This window comes from Oncorhynchus keta, chromosome 20 (genome assembly GCF_023373465.1).
Source record: "Oncorhynchus keta strain PuntledgeMale-10-30-2019 chromosome 20, Oket_V2, whole genome shotgun sequence".
Taxonomy (NCBI): domain Eukaryota; kingdom Metazoa; phylum Chordata; class Actinopteri; order Salmoniformes; family Salmonidae; genus Oncorhynchus; species Oncorhynchus keta.
This window is the reverse complement of record NC_068440.1, coordinates 28,441,545-28,461,797: the sequence shown is the minus strand read 5'-3', so window position 1 is coordinate 28,461,797 and position 20,253 is coordinate 28,441,545. Positions and strand designations below refer to the sequence as shown.

General features: G+C 42.0%; 1 protein-coding gene across 1 annotated transcript; it reads left to right on the top strand.

The window, feature by feature from the left end:
* Nucleotides 1-1,668: 1,668 nt before the first annotated feature.
* LOC118398994 (complement C1q tumor necrosis factor-related protein 3-like) lies at nucleotides 1,669-6,956 on the top strand. Its single transcript, XM_035794760.1, has 2 exons — nucleotides 1,669-1,849; nucleotides 6,637-6,956. The coding sequence occupies exons 1-2, from the start codon at nucleotides 1,669-1,671 to the stop codon at nucleotides 6,918-6,920; spliced, it is 465 nt and encodes a 154-aa protein (XP_035650653.1). The 3' UTR covers nucleotides 6,921-6,956.
* Nucleotides 6,957-20,253: the final 13,297 nt, after the last annotated feature.

Genomic DNA, 20,253 nt, shown 5'->3' with positions numbered 1-20,253 from the left:
TAATATGGTGAAAGTAGAGAACATAGAACATCTAATAGTAATATCATTCAATTGCCCCTCCCTGTTGTACCCAGCTTCCATTTCACCTGTCACAAGGGGATTTATGGCTGATTTACAGTGCATTCCGCCTTTTCTTATGTTACAGCCTTATTCTAAAATTCTAATTCTCCCATCTCCACAGAGAAACTCTGGAGCTCTGTCAGTGACCATCAGGTTCTTGGTCACCTCCCTGACCAAGGCCCTTCTTCCCCGATTGCTCAGTTTGGCCGGGTGGCCAGCTCTAGGAAGATTCTTGGTGGGTCCAACTTCTTCCATTTTGGAATGATGGAGGCCAATGTGTTCTTGGGGACCTTTAATGCTGCAGAAATGTGTTGGTGCCCTTCCACAGATTTGTGACTCGACACAATCCTGTCTCTGAGCTCTACAGACAATTCCTTTGACCTCATGTCTTGGTTTTTGCTCTGACATGCACTGTCAACTGTGGGACCTTATATAGACAGGTGTGTGTCTTTCCAAATCATGTCCAATCAATCAAATTGACCACGGGTGGACTCCAATCAAGTTGTAGAAACGTCTCAAGGATGATCAATGGAAACAAGATGCACTTGAGCTCAATTTCAAGTCTCATAGCAAAGGGTCTGACTACTTACACTACGCAGATAAGGTATTTCTGTTTTGAAGGTTAGAATGTTAGAAAACATTTCTAAAAATCTGTTTTCACTTTGTCATTATGGGTTATTGTGTGTAGATTGATGAGGATTTTTTATTTTTTTAATCCATTTTAGAATAAGGCTGTAATGACACAAAATGTGGAAAAAGTCAAGCAGTCTGAATACTTTCCGAATGCACTGTAAGATGAAATTGTCAACCCTGTTACTTTATTGGGCACTTAATTGGCACTTACTATAGTATTTTTTTATTTAACCTCTTGAGATGGGATTTTTTTATTTATTAAGTTGAACATGCATTCTTATGACAGAATGTTAAAAAGAGGTGAAATCAAAAATATTCTTCACCAATATACACATCTTAAAAGGCACCGAATTGTTAGAACGACCTACGATGCACAGTTAGAGTTATTTATCAGACACGTTTTACTATTGAAAACAAATTAAGATTTATAAATGTTGTACTAAACCACATGTTAAATATTAGCAGCAGGTAATGTAAATGTTATAAAACTGTTATAAAACCAAGGTCAAAGTGTATGTTATGGGCAAATGAAGACCGATCTATGCCCATAAACATACACTTTGACCTTAGTTTAATAACAGTTTTACAACATTTACATTACCAAATCAGTACCTGCTACTGGTATTTAACATGTGGTTTAGTGCAACATGTATAAAAGGCAGTGGGACTGAGGAGTAGAAAAAGAAGACTGACTTAACTGTAGCCTACAGAAGAAAAACAATTATTAACTTCCAGCACAGAATAATGATAGAGTGAGCAACTCTAACTCTGACTCTAATGTTTCTGTGCCTGCTTGGAGCACAGGGTCTCACTAATGATATACCATGAAGAAACAGGTCCTCACAGGAGAAGGACAGATAGAGGGAGAGAGGGAGTGGGGTGAGGGTCAGAGAAGAGGAGAGATAGTGAAAGCGGGGGGGTAAGAGAGAGGGAGAGAAGGTGGGAGAGAGAGAGAGTGGGTGCCAGAGGATGAGGATGAATACCATTCAGGCTGAGGTGCGGGGGGTAGAGGAGGTGTCTGACTCCCCGTCACTGGAGGTCAGGCTGACAGCTGCTGAGGGTCTCTTAGAAGAGGAGAGAGTCCTGGTGTCTGAGCTGAGAGCTACACTAGAGAAACAGAGCGCCATGCTGCAGAGGCTGAGCGTACAGAGAAAAGGTACAGTATTTTACCATACCAGTGATGTTCTATACTGTAGTTGTTCTTTTGTAACAGAGGAGACTTTCATGAGGCTTGATTTCTCACAGCATGACAAAACGTTACTGTAATTTTAACTTGATATAATAAAAACAGATTTTTTTTAAATGTTCACCTTTATTTAACCAGGCAGGCAAGTTGAGAACAAGTTCTCATTTACAATTGTGACCTGGCCAAGATAAAGCAAAGCAATTCGACACATATAACAACACAGAGTTACACATGGAGTAAAACAAACATACAGTCAATAATACAGTAGAAAAATAAATCTATATACGATGTGAGCAAATGAGGTGAGATAAGGGAGGTAAAGGCAAAAAAAGGCCATGGTGGCGAAGTAAATACAATATAGCAAGTAAAACACTGCAGTGGAAGAATGTGCAAAGTAGAAATAAAAAATAATGGGGTGCAAATGAGCTAAATAAATAAATACAGTAGGGGAAGAGGTAGTTGTTTGGGCTAAATTATAGATGGACTATGTAAAGGTGCAGTAATCTGTGAGCTGCTCTGACAGCTGGTGCTTAAAGCTAGTGAGGGAGATAAGTGTTTCCAGTTTGAGAGATTTTTGTAGTTCGTTCCAGTCATTGGCAGCAGAGAACTGGAAGGAGAGGCGGCCAGAGATAGAATTGGTTTTTGGGGTGACCAGAGAGATATACCTGTTGGAGCGCGTGCTACAGCTGACCAGCGAGCTGAGATAAGCAGGGACTTTACCTAGCAGGGTCTTGTAGATGACCTGGAGCCAGTGGGTTTGGCGACGAGTAAGAAGCGAGGGCCAGCCAACGAGAGCGTACAGGTCACAGTATATGGGGCTTTGGTGACATAACGGATGGCACTGTGATAGATTGCATCCAATTTATTGAGTAGGGTATTGGAGGCTATTTTGTAAATGACATCGCCGAAGTCGAGGATCGGTAGGATGGTCAGTTTTACGAGGGTATGTTTGGCAGCATGAGTGAAGGATGCTTTGTTGCGAAATAGGAAGCCAATTCTAGATTTAACTTTGGATTGGAGATGTTTGATGTGAGTCAGGAATGAGAGTTTACAGTCTAACCAGACACCTAGGTATTTATAGTTGTCCACATATTCAAGTCAGACCCGTCCAGAGTAGTGTTGTTGGACGGGCGGGCAGGTGCAGGCAGCGATTGGTTGAAGAGCATGCATTTAGTTTTACTTGTATTTAAGAGCAGTTGGAGGCCACGGAAGGAAAGTTGTATGGCACTGAAGCTCGTCTGGAGGGTTGTTAACACAGTGTCCAAAGAAGGGCCAGAAGTATACAGAATGGTGACGTCTGCGTAGAGGTGGATCAAGAGACTTACCAGCAGCAAGAGCGACATCATTGATGTATGCAGAGAAGAGAGTCGGCCCAAGATTTGAACCCTGTGGCACCCCCATAGAGACTGCCAGAGGCCCGGACAACAGGCCCTCCGATTTGACACACTGGACTCTATATCAGAGAAGTAGTTGGTGAACCAGGCGAGGCAATCATTTGAGAAACCAAGGCTATCGAGTCTGCCGTTGAGGATGTGGTGATTGACAGAGTCGAAAGCCTTGGCCAGGTCAATGAATACGGCTGCACAGTATTGTTTCTTATCGATGGCGGTTAAGGTATCGTTTAGGACCTTGAGCATGGCTGAGGTACACCCATGACCAGCTCTGAAACCAGATTGCATAGCGGAGAAGGTGCGGTGGGATTCAAAATTGTCGGTAATCTGTTTGCTGATTTGGCTTTCGAAGACATTAGAAAGGCAGGGTATGATAGATATAGGTCTGTAGCAGTTTGGGTCAAGAGTGTCCCCCCCTTTGAAGAGGGGGATGATCGCAGCTGCTTTCCAATCTCTGGGAATCTCAGACGACACAAAAGAGAGGTTGAACAGGCTAGTAATAGGGGTTGCAACAATTTCGGCAGATCATTTTAGAAAGAAAGGGTCCAGATTGTCTAGCCCAACTGATTTGTAGAGGTCCAGATTTTGCAGCTCTTTCAGAACATCAGCTGACTGGATTTGGGAGAAGGAGAAATGGGGAAGGCTTGGCCGGGGTAGGGGTAGCCAGGTGGAAAGCATGGCCAGGCGTAGAAAAATGCTTATTGAAATTCTCAATTATAGTGGATTTATCGGTGGTGACAGTGTTTCCTATCCTCAGTGCAGTGGGCAGCTGGGAGGAGGTGTTCTTATTCTCCATGGACTTTACAGTGTCCCAGAACTTTTTTGAGTTTGTGTTGCAGGAAGCTAATTTCTGCTTGAAAAAGCTAGCATTGGCTTTTCTAACTGCTTGTGTATATTAGTTTCTAACTTCCCTGAAAAGTTGCATATCACGGGGGCTGTTCGATGCTAATGTAGAACGAAATAGGATGTTTTTGTGTTGGTTAAGGGCAGTCAGGTCTGGAGACAACCAAGGGCTATATCTGTTCCTTGTTCTAAATTTCTTTAATGGGGCATGCTCATTTAAGATGGTGAGGAAGGCATTTTTAAAAAATGAGGGTGAGGATGCATGGTCGGTAGCGTCCCACCTGCCCATAAGAAGTTTTAAGATGGCGAGGAAGGCACTTTTAAAGAATGACCAGGCATCCTTACTGACAGGATGAGGTCAATATCCTTCCAGGATACCCGGGCCAGGTCGATTAGAAAGGCCTGCTTGCTGAAGTGTTTCAGGGAGCGTTTGACAGTAATGAGTGAAGGTCGTTTGACCGCTGACCCATTACGGATGCAGGCAATGATACAGTGATCGCTGAGATCTTGGTTGAAGACAGCAGAGGTGTATTTAGAGGGCAAGTTGGTTAGGATGATATCTATGAGGGTGCCCGTGTTTACGGCTTTGGGGTGGTACCTGGTAGGTTCATTGATCATTTGTGTGAGATTGAGGGTATCAAGTTTAGATTGTAGGATGGCTGGGCTGTTAAGCATGTTCCAGTTTAGGTTGCCTAGCAGCACGAGCTCTGAAGATAGATGGGGGTCAATCAGTTCACATATGGTGTCCAGAGCACAGCTGGGGGCAGAGGGTGGTCTATAGCAGGCGGGAACGGTGAGAGACTTGTTTTTAGATAGTTGTATTTGTAAAAGTAGAAGTTCAAATTGTTTGGGTACAGACCTGGATAGTAGGACAGAACTCTGCAGGCTATCTCTGCAGTAGATTGCAACACCGCCCCCTTTGGCCGTTCTATCTTGTCTTAAAATATTGTAGTTAGGGATGGAGATTTCAGAGTTTTTGGTGGTCTTCCTAAGCCAGGATTCAGACACGGCTAGGACATCCGGGTTGGCAGAGTGTGCTAAAGCAGTGAATAAAACAAACTTAGGGAGGAGGCTTCTAATGTTAACATGCATGAAAGCAAGGCTATTACGGTTACAGAAGTCATCAAAAGAGAGCGCCTGGGGAATAGGAGTGGAGCTAGGCACTGCAGGGCCTGGATTCACCTCTACATCACCAGAGGAAAAGAGGAGGAGTAGGATAAGGGTACGGCTCAAAGCAATGAGAATTGGTCGTCTAGAACGTCTGGAACAGAGAGTAAAAGGAGGTTTCTGGGGGCGATAAAATAGCTTCAAGGTATAATGTACAGACAAAGGTATGGTAGGATGTGAATACAGTGGAGGTAAACCTAGGCATTGAGTGATGATGAGAGCGATATTGTCTCTAGAAACATCATTGAAACCAGGTGATGTCATCGCATGTGTGGGTGGTGGAACTGAGAGGTTGGATAAGGTATAATGAGCAGGGCTAGAGGCTCTACAGTGACATAAGCCAATAAACACTAACCAGAACAGCAATAGACAATGCATATTGACATTAAGGAGAGGCATGCTTAGCCGAGTGATCATAAGGGTCCAGTGAGTAGTGATTAATTAGGTAACATTGATAAATAAGATGTTTTGTCAATTTTCACAAGTATACTTATGTGGGAAAAGTTACTCGGGCCCCAGAGAGGGGAGAGGTCAGGTTTGTCTTCATATGTGAGCGTATCTTTTAAACCATGTGAAGGGATGGCTCCACAATGTCTGTGTGCTTGTCACTCCCTACTTTTCCCATTTGGGGAAGAGTATGGCAGTGTCTGGAACCATTGTATGTCCCCTCTGATGTTGACCTAGTATATGACCTAAGAGGCTCACTGTCTCATTGGGGTTGTATTTGAGATGGGAGTATCTAGAATTGACAATGGTTTTGACAATGGTAATGGTTTTTGTGTGTATGTGTAGCGAGCATGCGTTAGTGTGTGTGTGTGTGTGTGTGTATGTGTAGCGAGCATGCGAGCATGCGTTGGTGTGTGTGTGTGTGTATGTGTAGCGAGCATGCGTTGGTGTGTGTGTGTATGTGTAGCGAGCATGCGAGCATGCGTTGGTGGGTGTGTGTGTGTATGTGTAGCGAGCATGCGAGCATGCGTTGGTGTGTGTGTGTGTGTGTGTGTATGTGTAGCGAGCATGCGAGCATGCGTTGGTGGGTGTGTGTGTGTGTGTATGTGTAGCGAGCATGCGTTGGTGGGTGTGTGTGTGTATGTGTAGCGAGCATGCGAGCATGCGTTGGTGTGTGTGTGTGTGTGTGTGTGTAGCGAGCATGCAAGCATGCGTTGGTGTGTGTGTGTGTGTGTGTGTGTGTGTGTGTGTGTGTGTGTGTGTGTGTGTGTGTGTGTGTGTGTGTGTGTGTGTGTGTGTGTGTGTGTGTGTGTGTGTGTGTGTGTGTGTGTGTGTTTGTGTTGATGCATCTGAAGTACGATAATCTACTGTACGTGCTCTGGTTGTAATACACCCTCTCTCTTGGTTCAGGATTATTCACAGCACCAGTGAGAGGAGTATACTTCTTCACTTTCTACAGCCATGCAGGGGATGAATGGATAATAGTGTGTGCCTTCTTCAAAAATGGACAAAGAGTGGTCACTGCTATGGATCATTCCAGTATAGTGGACATTGCTGACACAGTGGCGAATGGAGCTACCTTTCAGCTGAACAGGGGAGATCAGGTGTACATGCGTCTTGCGGCCAACACACACATCTTTGATGATTCACAACGCAAAAGTACATTTAGTGGCTTCCTGCTTTTCACTGTGTGAGTCCCCTATGATCCAAGATCATTTGGTCACGATAATGTCGCCTATATAAAAATGTCTTTATTTCAATCTTATTTTGTATGCATGTCATTTGTATGTGTTGTATTATATGTAAAATCTCTTACTGATTTGTCCTTTGTTTGTATGTTCTACCTCTTTTTGGTCACTAAAAGTCCAGCCACACAGATTCAGTTTCCTAGAGTGAAGGCTGCTGAGGGGAAGACGGCTCATAATAATGTCTTGAACGGAACAAATGGAATGGCGTCAAACACAAAGAAACCATGTATTTGATACCATTCCACCGACTCCACTACAGCCATTACCGCGAGCCCGTCCTCCCCAATTAAGGTGCCACCAAACTCCTGTGGTCTCATCAAATGTTGTTCTGTGTTTAACTCCTACTGTACATCCACCCCTCACAGACACACATGTTCTGGGGTACAAGATAACTTGTTGGTTTGATGAGCAGATAATGTAAAGAACAAGAAGGCCAGCACATTGTTAAAGCTCCCAATTCACTGATTTATCGACGTTTCCATCCCAAACAGATCTTCGTCAGGTCAAACAAACAAACTGAGTGTTCACATCCCAAAATATACACGTCACCTCACATGACTATTGCAGACATGACACATTAGTAGATGGTGACCAGAAACGTTATAATTTGGTATCACTGTTAGCTCTCGTGTCAGGAGTAATCTAACCATAAACTGTTGTAAATGATGAAGACAGGTCATAAACACAAGTCATAAACACCATTCAAAGGAGATTAAATCCTTCAGAGAAGCTATTTTTATATTTTTAAAAGCACCTCCACACAGTAACTGGCGATGCATACGAAGTGAAATCACTTTTTAATCAACTGCCCATTTTCTCTCTTTAGATAATTTTTAGTTTAGAAAAAATAAAAAAATCTCTCAAGACAAAAAAAATTATTGTTTTCAAAGATCATTTCTCACATATTAATGTGGGAACAGGATTTATGCATTGTGCGCAGAGAGACTATGAGACAAACTGCCTCTAATTCCTTAATTTATACTCTGCTGTAGAAGAGAGAAGTAGAACATGGGCACATGACAGTTCATAGATCAAAAGGCTTTCATTAGTCACACATTAGCATACAGTTGACTTAATATATATATACAGTGGGGAGAACAAGTATTTGATACACTGCCGATTTTGCAGGTTTTCCTACTTACAAAGCATGTAGAGGTCTGTAATTTCTATCATAGGTACACTTGCATGGAGCCCCAGACCGAGGGTGACTGACCGTCATCTTGAACTTCTTCCATTTTCTAATAATTGCGCCAACAGTTGTTGCCTTCTCACCAAGCTGCTTGCCCATTGTCCTGTTGCCCATCCCAGCCTTGTGCAAGTCTGTTTGATTGAGTGTGTGGACAGGTGTCTTTTATACAGGTATTGGGTTCAAACAGGTGCAGTTAATACAGGTAATGAGTGGAGAACGGGAGGGCTTCGAAAACTAACAGGTCTGTGAGAGCCGGAATTCTTACTGGTTGGTAGGTGATCAAATACTTATGTCATGCAATAAAATGCAAATGAATTACTTAAAAATCATACAATGTGATTTTCTGGATTTTTGTTTTAGATTCCGTCTCTCACAGTTGAAATGTACCTATGATAGAAATTACAGACCTCTACATGCTTTGTAAGTAGGAAAACCTGCAAAATCGTCAGTGTGTCAAATACTTGCTCTCCCCACTGTATATCTAATAACGTATTCATATTCAAGATAATTTCTCTGAGGACGTTAAAAGCTCACTTCAAGTTCAAGATTAAACTGTATTTGTCCCAGAGGGCAATTGGTTTTGCAGCAAAAATAACATTGAACATATACAATCTATATGGATCACAATGACACACCGTTATAGTGAATACAATGAGCTAGTTGATCAAGTCATAGGTCTGACAGCCATCAATACAAATATATACAGTAGGCCTACTAGTGATCAACATTAGCAGCAGCACAAATGTATAGTAAGACAAAGTTGCCGAATAAGTAAAGTGCTCTGTGCATTCTTAGTTAAGATTTCCCTTCTCTGGAACTAAGGGGCCTAACCCAAACCCTGAAAAACAGCCCCAGACCATTATTCCTCCACCACCAAACTTTACAGTTTGCACTATGCATTGTTATAGGTAGCATTCTCGTGGCATTCGTCAAACCCAGTTTAGTCCGTCGGGCTGTCAGCCAGTGAAGCATGATTCATCACTTCAGAGAACGCGTACGCGTCCACTGCTCCAGAGTCCAATGGTGGCAAGCTTTACATCACTCCAGCCGATGCTAGGGACTGCGCATGGGGATCTTAGGCTTGTGTGTGGCTACTTGGCCATGGAAACCCATTTCATGAAGCTCCCGGCAAACAGTTACTGTGCTGACGTTGCTTCCAGAGGCAGTTTGGAACTCGGTAGTGAGTGTTGCAACCGAAACCGCAATTTTTACACGCTATGTGCTTCAGCATTCGGCTGTTCGGTTCTGTGAGCTTGTGTGGCATCCTATGACGGTGGCACATTGAAAGTCACTGAGCTCTTCAGTAAGGCCATTCTACTGCCAATGTTTGTCTATGGAGATCGCATGGCTGTATGCTCGGTTTCATACACCGATCAGCAACGTGTTTGGCTGAAATAGCCAAATCCACTAATTTTAAGGGATGTCCATATACTTTTGTGTATATAGTGTAGCTGGGAAGGGGTGACGATACCAGCCACTACAACTTCCTGAGTGATTTACCACAATGTACTTTCCCACCGTGCCTGACTACTTTGATAGATCAGACCAGATAGATAAGAAGTGTTGAGTTGATGGATGATTTCAACAGATAAACACGTTTTCCCATCATGCACATTTAACTATTTCAATGAATGCTCAACCAACCTGTAACTCTCCGACACAGGGCATTGATAGAAACAGGTGTTTTATTGAAGAGAGGTGGCATGCACAGTTTAGCGGCTTCATCTTGTTCTAATGTGTATTGTGTAACAATGCAACAACAAAAAAAGTTGATCTGTCCGAGTGAATCTGTGTCTAGTCAGACATAGGCTATGGCCTCTCAGTGGCCTCTCAGTGGTCTCTCTCTCTCTCTCTCTCTCTCTCTCTCTCTCTCTCTCTCTCTCTCTCTCTCTCTGCTCAATGATTTTGCTACTCTTCATCAGATTGCGAAGAGTTCAAGCCCCATTTGCTCTGAATGGCTTTTAGCGTAATTCAATAAAGATTTGTGGCATTCTGTCATCTGCTAGCATGACGACGTCTCTGCCGGGGCCAGTCAGGGGCCGTGGAATCCTCGTCATCGGTAATATTAGCGATAATAATGATAATGGTGTTTCTGAAAATGAAGCACATCTGAGTATTATGATGATGATGACGATGGTAATGATGATGATGATTAGACATTATTGTTGTTTCGTTACTCTGCCACTCCTCCCCGCCGCCCATATCAACATCCTTCTACATTACTCTTTAAAGGTCCAATGCATCTGTTTTTATCTCAATATCACATCATTTCTGGTTAACGACTAAGTACCTTACTGTGATTGTTTTAAATTTAAGAGCACTTTCTCAAGCAATAATTTTTCGAGGACTTTCTGCGAGTGGTCTGACTGGGGAGCGGGTAAATGAACATTTGATGTTATTAACACAGAGGTTTGGAACTCTCTTTATTAATATTGGTCTGTTAACTAATTTACTGCATGGTGATGTCACCATGGAAGGCCAAAACTCCATGCCACTTAAACAGGCTGAAATTTAAGGAATTCTTTTCAAACAGCTCTTACACTGAAAGAGCATAATCATAATTTTCACAATTTCACAGTATTATTTCAACCTCATAGTTTGGAAATGAATATACAACAGTTGGAAAATCATGTTTTGACTGCACTGGGCCTTTAATGCAGGACAGGTTGATGACCCCTTATACCCCCACTCTCTCCCCCCTCCCCTCTTTCCCCCCTCTCTCCCATCAGACATTACTGAGGTTCTGAAAGGGGCTGTAGACTTGTTGCCTATTACTGTGATGACCTTCCTGGGTGTGACCAAGAAGTCAACTCTGAGAAGTATGAGGCACCATGAGCATTGAAGTATCATCAACACCGGTCAAAAGCAATCTTAAAAAGAGACCCCAGTACAGATGGTTTCTCTCTTGCACACTCACACTCACACACCTTTTCTCATATAAACTTCCGTCGTACTTTGTACTTTATATACAGTGGGGAGAACAAGTATTTGATACACTGCCGATTTTGCAGGTTTCCCTACTTACAAAGCATGTGGAGGTCTGTAATTTTTATCGTAGGTACACTTCAACTGTGAGAGACGGAATCTAAAACAAAATCCAGAAAATCACATTGTATAATTTTTAAGTAATTCATTTGCATTTTATTGCATGACATAAGTATTTGATACATCAGAAAAGCAGAACTTAATATTTGGTATAGAAACCTTTGTTTGCAATTACAGAGATCATACATTTCCTGTCGTTCTTGACCAGGTTTGCACACACTGCAGCAGGGATTTTGGCCCACTCCTCCATACAGACCTTCTCCAGAACCTTCAGGTTTCGGGGCTGTCGCTGGGCAATACGGACTTTCAGCTCCCTCCAAATATTTTCTATTGGGTTCAGGTCTGGAGATTGGCTAGGCCACTCCAGGACCTTGAGATGCTTCTTATGGAGCCAATCCTTAGTTGCCCTGGCTGTGTGTTTCGGGTCGTTGTCATGCTGGAAGACCCAGCCACGACCCATTTTCAATGCTCTTACTAAGGGAAGGAGGTTGTTGGCCAAGATCTCGCGATACATGGCCCCATCCATCCTCCCCTCAATACGGTGCAGTCGTCCTGTCCCCTTTGCAGAAAAGCATCCCCAAAGAATGATGTTTCCACCTCCACGCTTCACGGTTGGGATGGTGTTCTTGGGGTTGTACTCATCCTTCTTCTTCCTCCAAACACGGCGAGTGGAGTTTAGACCAAAAAGCTCTATTTTTGTCTCGTCAGACCACATGACCTTCTCCCATTCCTCCTCTGGATCATCCAGATGGTCACTGGCAAACTTCAGACGGGCCTGAACATGCGCTGGCTTGAGCAGGATTTCAAACAGGTGCAGTTAATACAGGTAATGAGTGGAGAACAGGAGGGCTTCTTATAGAAAAACGAACAGGTCTGTGAAAGCCGGAATTCTTACTGGTTGGTAGGTGATCAAATATTTATGTCATGCAATAAAATGCAAATTAATTACTTAAAAATTATACAATGTGATTTTCTGTATTTTTGTTTTAGATTCCATCTCTCACAGTTGAAGTGTACCTATGATAAAAAGTTACAGACCTCTACATGCTTTGTAAGTAGGAAAACCTGCAAAAACCGTCAGTGTATCAAATACTTGTTCTCCCCACTGTATATTTTCTTAGTGACTTCTCCAACAATTATCATCAATTGTCTCTAATTATCTCGTTAACTTTATCTTAATCAGCACTAATGAGTTTGATTGTTCTGAGAACCACCTCGCTGCTCTTAATAATCAGTGTCTGCTTCTCTATCAGTGTTTCAGGTGCTCACCAGAACCCTACAAGGCTATTAGCGACGTAGATGTATGTATACTTTACCTACCAACAGTATATATAGGTCATAACTCAGTTATTACCCAATAATACTATAAATTGTGCCTTCCTGTATTATACTTGCTAAAATCTTTATTGTATTCTATTGCCATTTACTTTATGTTCGTATTCTTATTTTAGTGCTATTTCTTATTGTTGTTGCATTGTTGAGAAGGAACCTGCAAGTAGGCATTACGTTTGATGATATACAGTATAAGGGAACTAACAAGACTGCCCCGGTAGAGCTCCTAATCGACAGGTGTACTTGGTGCATTGAGTTGGGTGGAAGCTCTCCAGCACTCTAATAATAAACAATGATTCATTTAAGATTGAGTGTCCCATGGTAAGATTTTAGATAACAGTGGCAACATCATTCTGTGGGGATGTTTTTCAGTGGCAGGGACTGGGAGACTAGTCAGGATTGAGGGAAAATGAATGGAGCAAAGTACAGAGAGGTCCTTGATTAAAACCTGCTCCAGAGCACTCAGGACCTGGGGCAAAGGTTCATCTTCCAACAGGGCAGTGACGCTAAGCACACACACAGCCAAGACAACGCAGGAGTGGCTCCAGGAAAAGTCTCTGAATCGAACACCCCGATCGAACATCTCTGGAGAGACCTGAAAATAGCTGTGCATCGACGCTCCTTATCTAAACTGACCGAGCTTGAGAGGATCTGCAGAGAAGAATGGGAGAAACTCCCCAAATACAGGCGTTCCAAGCTTGTAGCGTCATACCCAAGAAGACTTGAGGCTGTAATCCCTGCCAAAGGTGCTTCAACAAAGTGCTGAGTAAATGGTCTGAATACTTTTTATTTTTTACATTTGCAAACATTTCTAAAAACCTTGCTTTGTCATTATGGGGTAGATGTGTGTAGATTGATGAGGAAAAAAACATTTTGGAATAAAGCTAACATAGCAAAATGTGGAAAAAGTCAAGGGGTCTGAATACTTCCTGAATGAGCTGTATATCATGCATATCCTGTGCATACAACTAATACACAAATAGTTTTTCTCAATCCACTTGTCTGTCTGTTCTCTGTATCTCTCGATCTCTCTCAACCTTAGCCTCCCTCAGTCTCTTGTCTCCTCTCTTTATCTCTTACCTCTTTCTCTACTTCAATAAACATATGTCTAATGCTCTAATCCGTCTACTTCTTCTCTCTTTTGCCATTACTTCCCTTCTCCTCCCTCATTATGAGAGGAAGTCCTGTGTAGCTCAGTTGGTATATCATGGAGCTTGCAATGCCAAGGTTGTGATCTTGATTCCCCTGGGGGACCAGTATGAAAGAAAATGTATATTTATTTTATTTGTATTTTTTATTTCACCTTTATTTAACCAGGTAGGCTAGTTGAGAACAAGTTCTCATTTACAGCTGTGACCTGGCCAAGATAAAGCATAGCAGTGTGAGCAGACAACAACAGAGTTACACATGGAGTAAACAATAAACAAGTCAATAACACAGTAGAAAAACAATATATATACTGTATGCACTAAATATATATACATGCACTCACTAAAAATATCTATATTTGACCTTTATTTAACTAGGCAAGTCAGTTAAGAACAAAATCTTATTTTTATTGACGGCCTAGGAACAGTGGGTTAACTGTCTTGTTCAGGAGCAGAACGACAGGCTGAATGAATGACCTTGTCAGCTCGGGGATTCGATCTTGCAACCTTTCAGTTACTAGTCCAAAGCACTAACCCCTAGGCTACCTGCCACCCCTGTTGACTGAAATGTAAATGTGCTAAGGGGAAGGAAGAGAGGTAGACGTGACCTTGAGGGAAATAGGCCTACATCCATCCGATCTAATCTACAGAGGAACATTCAGTGAATCTCCACAGAGCACCAGCAGCGATGATTTGTTGCTTAAACACACTATTCAGATACTTGATACCAGTAGGCCTATGTCTACTGTCTAGCAACAGAAGTGAGGAAATGTAGGCCTGTTCATCCAAAGATTATGTGAATCTCTTAAAATGTAATAAAACTGTTTTGTTGTGTTTTTTTTCACATGGTTTGTAACTTATTTTGTACATAATGTTGCTACTTCCGTCTCTTATGACCAAAAATAGCTTCTGGTTATAAGAACAACAATTACTCACCTCGAACTGGACACATTTTTTTCTTTAATTAGTCCGATGCAAGGAATATACTGCTTCTCCGAACCAGGCACATATCACCGTCATTCGTGTGAAGAAAATACGTAAACATGGGACGGAGATCGGGATGCCTTGTGAGAATTCGTTGCTGTCTTGTCTTGTACATGTCTGGTAATATACATGTTTGTCTGGATTTTTTTGTGTTATTCTGTCTCTCACTGTTCAAATAAACCTACCATTAAAATTATAGACGGATCATTTCTTTGTCAGTGGGCAAATGTACAAAATCAGCAGGGGATCAAAAACTTTTTTCCCTCACTGTATGATTCGGGAGACAGACGCAGGAATGTGTAATATTTTTTTTTTATTAAGCCCCAAATTACGGTGTGCCGTGTAAAGTCATGGGGATGAAGACCAAACAAAAGAGCGAGGAGTACCTCCAATAAATAACACTAGTGCACAATGATTTTCCCACGGGACGAGACCCGTAATCATCTGCGCAATCCACAAGGGCACAAAATCCCAAAACACACAGCACAGGTACCCACACGCACCAACGGACATTGTAACAATAATCGACAGCAACATGGTGAACAAAGGGCACATATATACATATACAATCAGTGGGAGTAGGGGCCAGGTGTGCGCAATGAAAGTTCCAGAGGGATCCGTGACACTATTTATGGAAAAATCACATTGATGAACTCTTTGGTCCTATCACAGTTTAGTTACTTACTAATGGCACTGCCTACTCTAGATTACTCGTTTTTTAAATCATATAAGCAAAAAATATTTCATTTTATTTGGGATGCTAAGCCAGACAAAATTAAACGTGCTTATTTATCAAATCAAATCTAATTTTATTTGTCACATACACATGCGAGTGTAGCGAAATGCTTGTGCTTCTAGTTCCGACAATGCAGTAATAACCAACGAGTAATCTAGCTAATAATTCCAAAACTACTACCTTATACACACTAGTGTAAAGGGATAAAGAATATGTACATAAAGATATATGAATGAGTGATGGTACAGAGCGGCATAGGCAAGATGCAGTAGATGGTATCGAGTACAGTATATACATATGAGATGAGTATGTAAACAAAGTGGCATAGTTTAAAGTGGCTAGTGATACATGTATTACATAAGGATGCAGTAGATGATATAGAGTACAGTATATACGTATACATATGAGATAAATAATGAGATATTATATTAAGTAGCATTGTTTAAAGTGGCTAGTGATGTATTTTACATAAATTCCCATCAATTCCCATTATTAAAGTGGCTGGAGTTGAGTCAGTGTGTTGGCAGCAGCCACTCAATGTTAGTGGTGGCTGTTTAACAGTCTGGTGGCCTTGAGATAGAAGCTGTTTTTCAGTCTCTCGGTCCCAGCTTTGATGCACCTGCCTTCTGGATGATAGCGGGGTGAACTGGCAGTGGCTCGGGTGGTTGTTGTCCTTGATGATCTTTATGGTCTTCCTGTGACATCGGGTGGTGTAGGTGTCCTGGAGGGCAGGTAGTTTGCCCCCGGTGATGCATTGTGCAGACCTCACTACCCTCTGGAGAGCCTTACGGTTGTGGGCGGAGCAGTTGCCGTACCAGGCGGTGATACAGCCCGACAGGATGCTCTCGATTGTGCATCTGTAGAAGTTTGTGAGTGCTTTTGGTGACAAGCCGAATTTCTTCAGCCTCCTGAGGTTGAATAGGCGCTACTGCGCCTTCTTCACGATGCTGTCTGTGTGGGTGGACCAATTCAGTTTGTCTGTGATGTGTACGCCGAGGAACTTAAAACTTACTACCCTCTCCACTACTGTCCCATCGATGTGGATAGGGGGGTGTTCCTTCTGCTGTAGCTTCGCACGTGCTTATTTATATAATGAATATGAGTTTGGGTGGCTAAAATGATTAAATATTAAAGCTTTAAACCTCTCACTAAAAGCTTCACTCACACATAAATTGTACTTAAACCCAAACTGGTTCCCCAGTAGATTATTAAGAAAGGCTCATTGTTAGTTCAAAAACGTCTAATTTCCGACTAACTGAAAAACACATTTTGTTTAAAGTATCGCCCTTTCTTAAGCAAGCCATACAAAGCTGGTTACAATTTCAGTTTTATCCTCCAGAAAAGATGGAACAAATATTACAAATGTTATGGTTAAATTCAAATTTAAATAAATCTCGTTAAAGGCCAAGCCTACTCCCACAATTCAAGTTACCATTACAATATGCACGTAGTTAGCCTAATGAGATCGCTATTTCCATTTTGCAAAATGTTTAGGACTTACCTGTATATCCTCGTAATTGAAAAGGTCAAATGTTTGTTCCTCTCGGAGCTGTGTTCAGGAGTGCCAATTATCCTGTGGTGTTGGGTAATGTCCATATTGCAAATCCCAAGGAGCAGAGTAATGAATACCCTACCTCTGGAGTACTTCTGCTTAATGCAGGATTCTACACTGAGGGTTCAACTAAATATTAGAAAGGTGTTCTTAATGTTGTGTAGACTCAGTAATTACAAAGCAATAACAGGTTTTTAGAAATGTTTGCAAATTTATATAACAAATAAACACAGAAATATCACATTTACATTTGTATTCAGACCCTTTACTCCGTGCTTTGTTGAAGCACCTTTGGCAGCACATCTATTTTCAGGTCTCTCCAGAGATGTTTGATCGGGTTCAAAACCGGGCCACTCGAGGACATTCAGAGACTTGTCCCAAATCCACTCTTGCATTGACTTGGCTGTGTGCTTAGGGTCGTGGTCCTGTTGGAAGGTGAACCTTTGCCCCAGTCTGAGGTCCAGAGCGCTCTGGAGCCGGTTGTCAGCTCTGGGATTCGATCTTGCTAGTCCAACACTAACCACTAGGCTACCTGCCGCCCCAAAGGTTGTCTCCAATCAAGTTATAGAAACATCTCAAGGTTGATCAATGGAAACAGGATGCACCTGAGCTCAATTTAAAGTCTCATAGCAAAGAGTCTGAATACTTATTTAAATAAGGTATTTAAAAAAAATGTAATACATTTGCAAAAATCTCTAAAAACCTGTTTCACTTTGTTATTATGGGGTATTGTGTGTAGATTGATGAGGATGTTTAAAATTTAAATCCAAGTCAGGATAAGGCTGGAACATAACAAAATGTGGAAAAAGTGAAGTGGTCTGAATACTTTCCAAATGCACTGTATACTAGCCTAATGGTTGATTGGTGCATAATGCTATCTTCCAAGGTGATGGAAGGTATAAACTCTGTCATACCTGTCGCGGCCAGACAGGGGTAAGGTTGCCAAAGGGCAGGTGGAGCGCGGGCAGAGGTTCGTAATCCAAGGCAGAGTCAATCAGGGACAAAATGGCAGGCAGGGTCAGGACAAGCAGAAAGGTCCGAACTGGGAAGACTAGAAAACAAAAACTTGTGTAACGCTCGTCGTTGGGAGAGAGAGGAGGACCAGGGTGCAGCGTGGTAAGTGTTCATCCTTTTAATAAACTGAACACTAAATACAAAGTAACAAACGAAACAGCTCCGTCAGGTGCAACACCCACTAAACAGAAAATAATCACCCACGAAACACAATAGAAAGCAGGCTACCTAAATATGGTTCTCAATCAGGGACAACGATTGACAGCTGCCTCTGATTGAGAACCATACCAGGCCAAACACAGAAATAGCAAATCATAGAAAAACTGACATAGACAACCCACCCAACTCACGCCCTGACCATACTAAAACAAAGACATAACAAAAGAACTCAGGTCAGAATGTGACAACTTGAGAACAGGAGAAATGGGAAGCACACTGATAAGACCTGACAAAACAAGACGAACTGGCAACAGGCAAACAGAAAACGCAGGAATAAATATATAATAATGGATAATGGGGAAAATGGGAGCCACCTGGTGGGGGGTGGTACAAGACAGGTGAAACAGATCAGGGTGTGACAGTTGCGTTTTCTGTCATGATTGATGCCTGTGTTAATTAGAGCTCTGTATTCTGTCTTATTGATTATTTGTTTCATTTTATCTGAGTTTGTGTATAGTAAGGAGTCTACTTCCTGTTTGTTATATTTGTTGTACATACAGTATGTAGCCTACATAGTATACAGTTCTCACAGAGTTGATTTCACCAAATAAACACCCTGAGTTTTGCACCATAGGCTTACGAACTAACCCTAACCCTATCAACAGGCCTCCACTGCCACTTCACACTGTCATTTGAAATCAAGTATTTTAAAAACAGCTCATGATGAGACAACATCATGACCCCCCAAACCCTAACTGTAAAACAATGTGAGCATTGTTCCTCAGTCTGTCTGGGAATAACCAACAGCAAGTTATTGTACTGTATAACATTTTACCATTTATAATCTCTTATCCTCAACAGACATGGGCTTTGCATGTAGGCCTCCTGTGTTGAACATAATAAATGGCTCCCTATCTACCGGATGTGAACCAAACTCACCAAAGTTGAGAGTAAGAAAGCCTCTCTTGAAAAGCCAAACCTTGACCTGGAAAATGTTTAAAAAACGATCAGCCTATATCGAATCTCCCATTCCTCTCAAATATTGTTGCGCAGCAACTCTCTGCCTTCCTGAAGACAAAAAATGTATACGAAATTAGACTGCACTCATGAAGATGGTAAATTACATTTTAATGGCGTCAGACCAAGGCTCTGCATCTGTTCTCGTGCTCCTAGAACTTAGTGCTGCTTTTGACATTATCGATCACCACAATCTTTTGGAGAGATTGGAAACCCTAATTGGTCTTCACTGGCAAGTTCTTGCCTGGTTTAGATCTTATCTGTTGGAAAGATATAATTTCTCTGTGGATGATTTGTCCTCTGACAAATCAATTGTACATTTCGGCGTACCTCAAGGTTTCGTTTTAGGACCACTATTGTTTTCACTATATATTCTACCTCTTAGTGATGTCATTCGGAAACACAATGTCAACTTTCACTGCTATGCGGACGACACACAGCTGTACATTTCACTGAAACATGGTGAAACCCTACAATTGCCTACCCTGGAAGCTTGTGTTTCAGACATAAGGAAGTGGATGGCGGCCAATTTTTTACTTTTAAACTCGGATAAAACAGGAGCTAGTTCTGGGTCCTAAGAACAAAGAGATCTGCTGTTGGATCTGACAATTAATCTTGATGGTTGTACAGTCGTCTCAAATAAACTGTGAAGGACCTCAGTGTTACTCTGGACCCTGATCTCTCTTTTGTAACATTGCAAAAATCATAAAAGTTTTGTCCAAAAATGATACAGAAATGCTCATGCTAATCCATGCTTTTGTCACTTCTAGTTTAAACTACTGCAATGCTCTACTCTCCGGCTACCTGGAAAAAGCAATAAATAAACTTCAGTTAGTGCTAAACACGGCTGCTAGAATCTTGACTAGAACCCCAAAATATGATCATATTACTCCAGCGCTAGCCTCTCTACACTGGTTTCCTGTTAAGGCAAGGGCTGATTTCAAGGTTTTACTGCTAACATTCAAAGCATTACATGGGTTTGCTCCAACCTACAGTTTCTCTCCGATTTGCTTCTGTCGTACAAACCTACACGTACGCTACGGTCACAAGACGCAGGCCTCCTTATTGTCCCTAGAATTTCTAAGCAAACATCTGGAGGCAGG

Excerpts from the sequence above, each read along its gene's own strand:
- LOC118398994 (XM_035794760.1), top strand. The coding sequence starts at position 1,669 with ATGAATACCATTCAGGCTGAGGTGCGGGGGGTAGAGGAGGTGTCTGAC. Across the intron at positions 1,850-6,636 it reads GCTGAGCGTACAGAGAAAAG|GATTATTCACAGCACCAGTG; the intron begins GTACAGTATTTT and ends CTCTTGGTTCAG.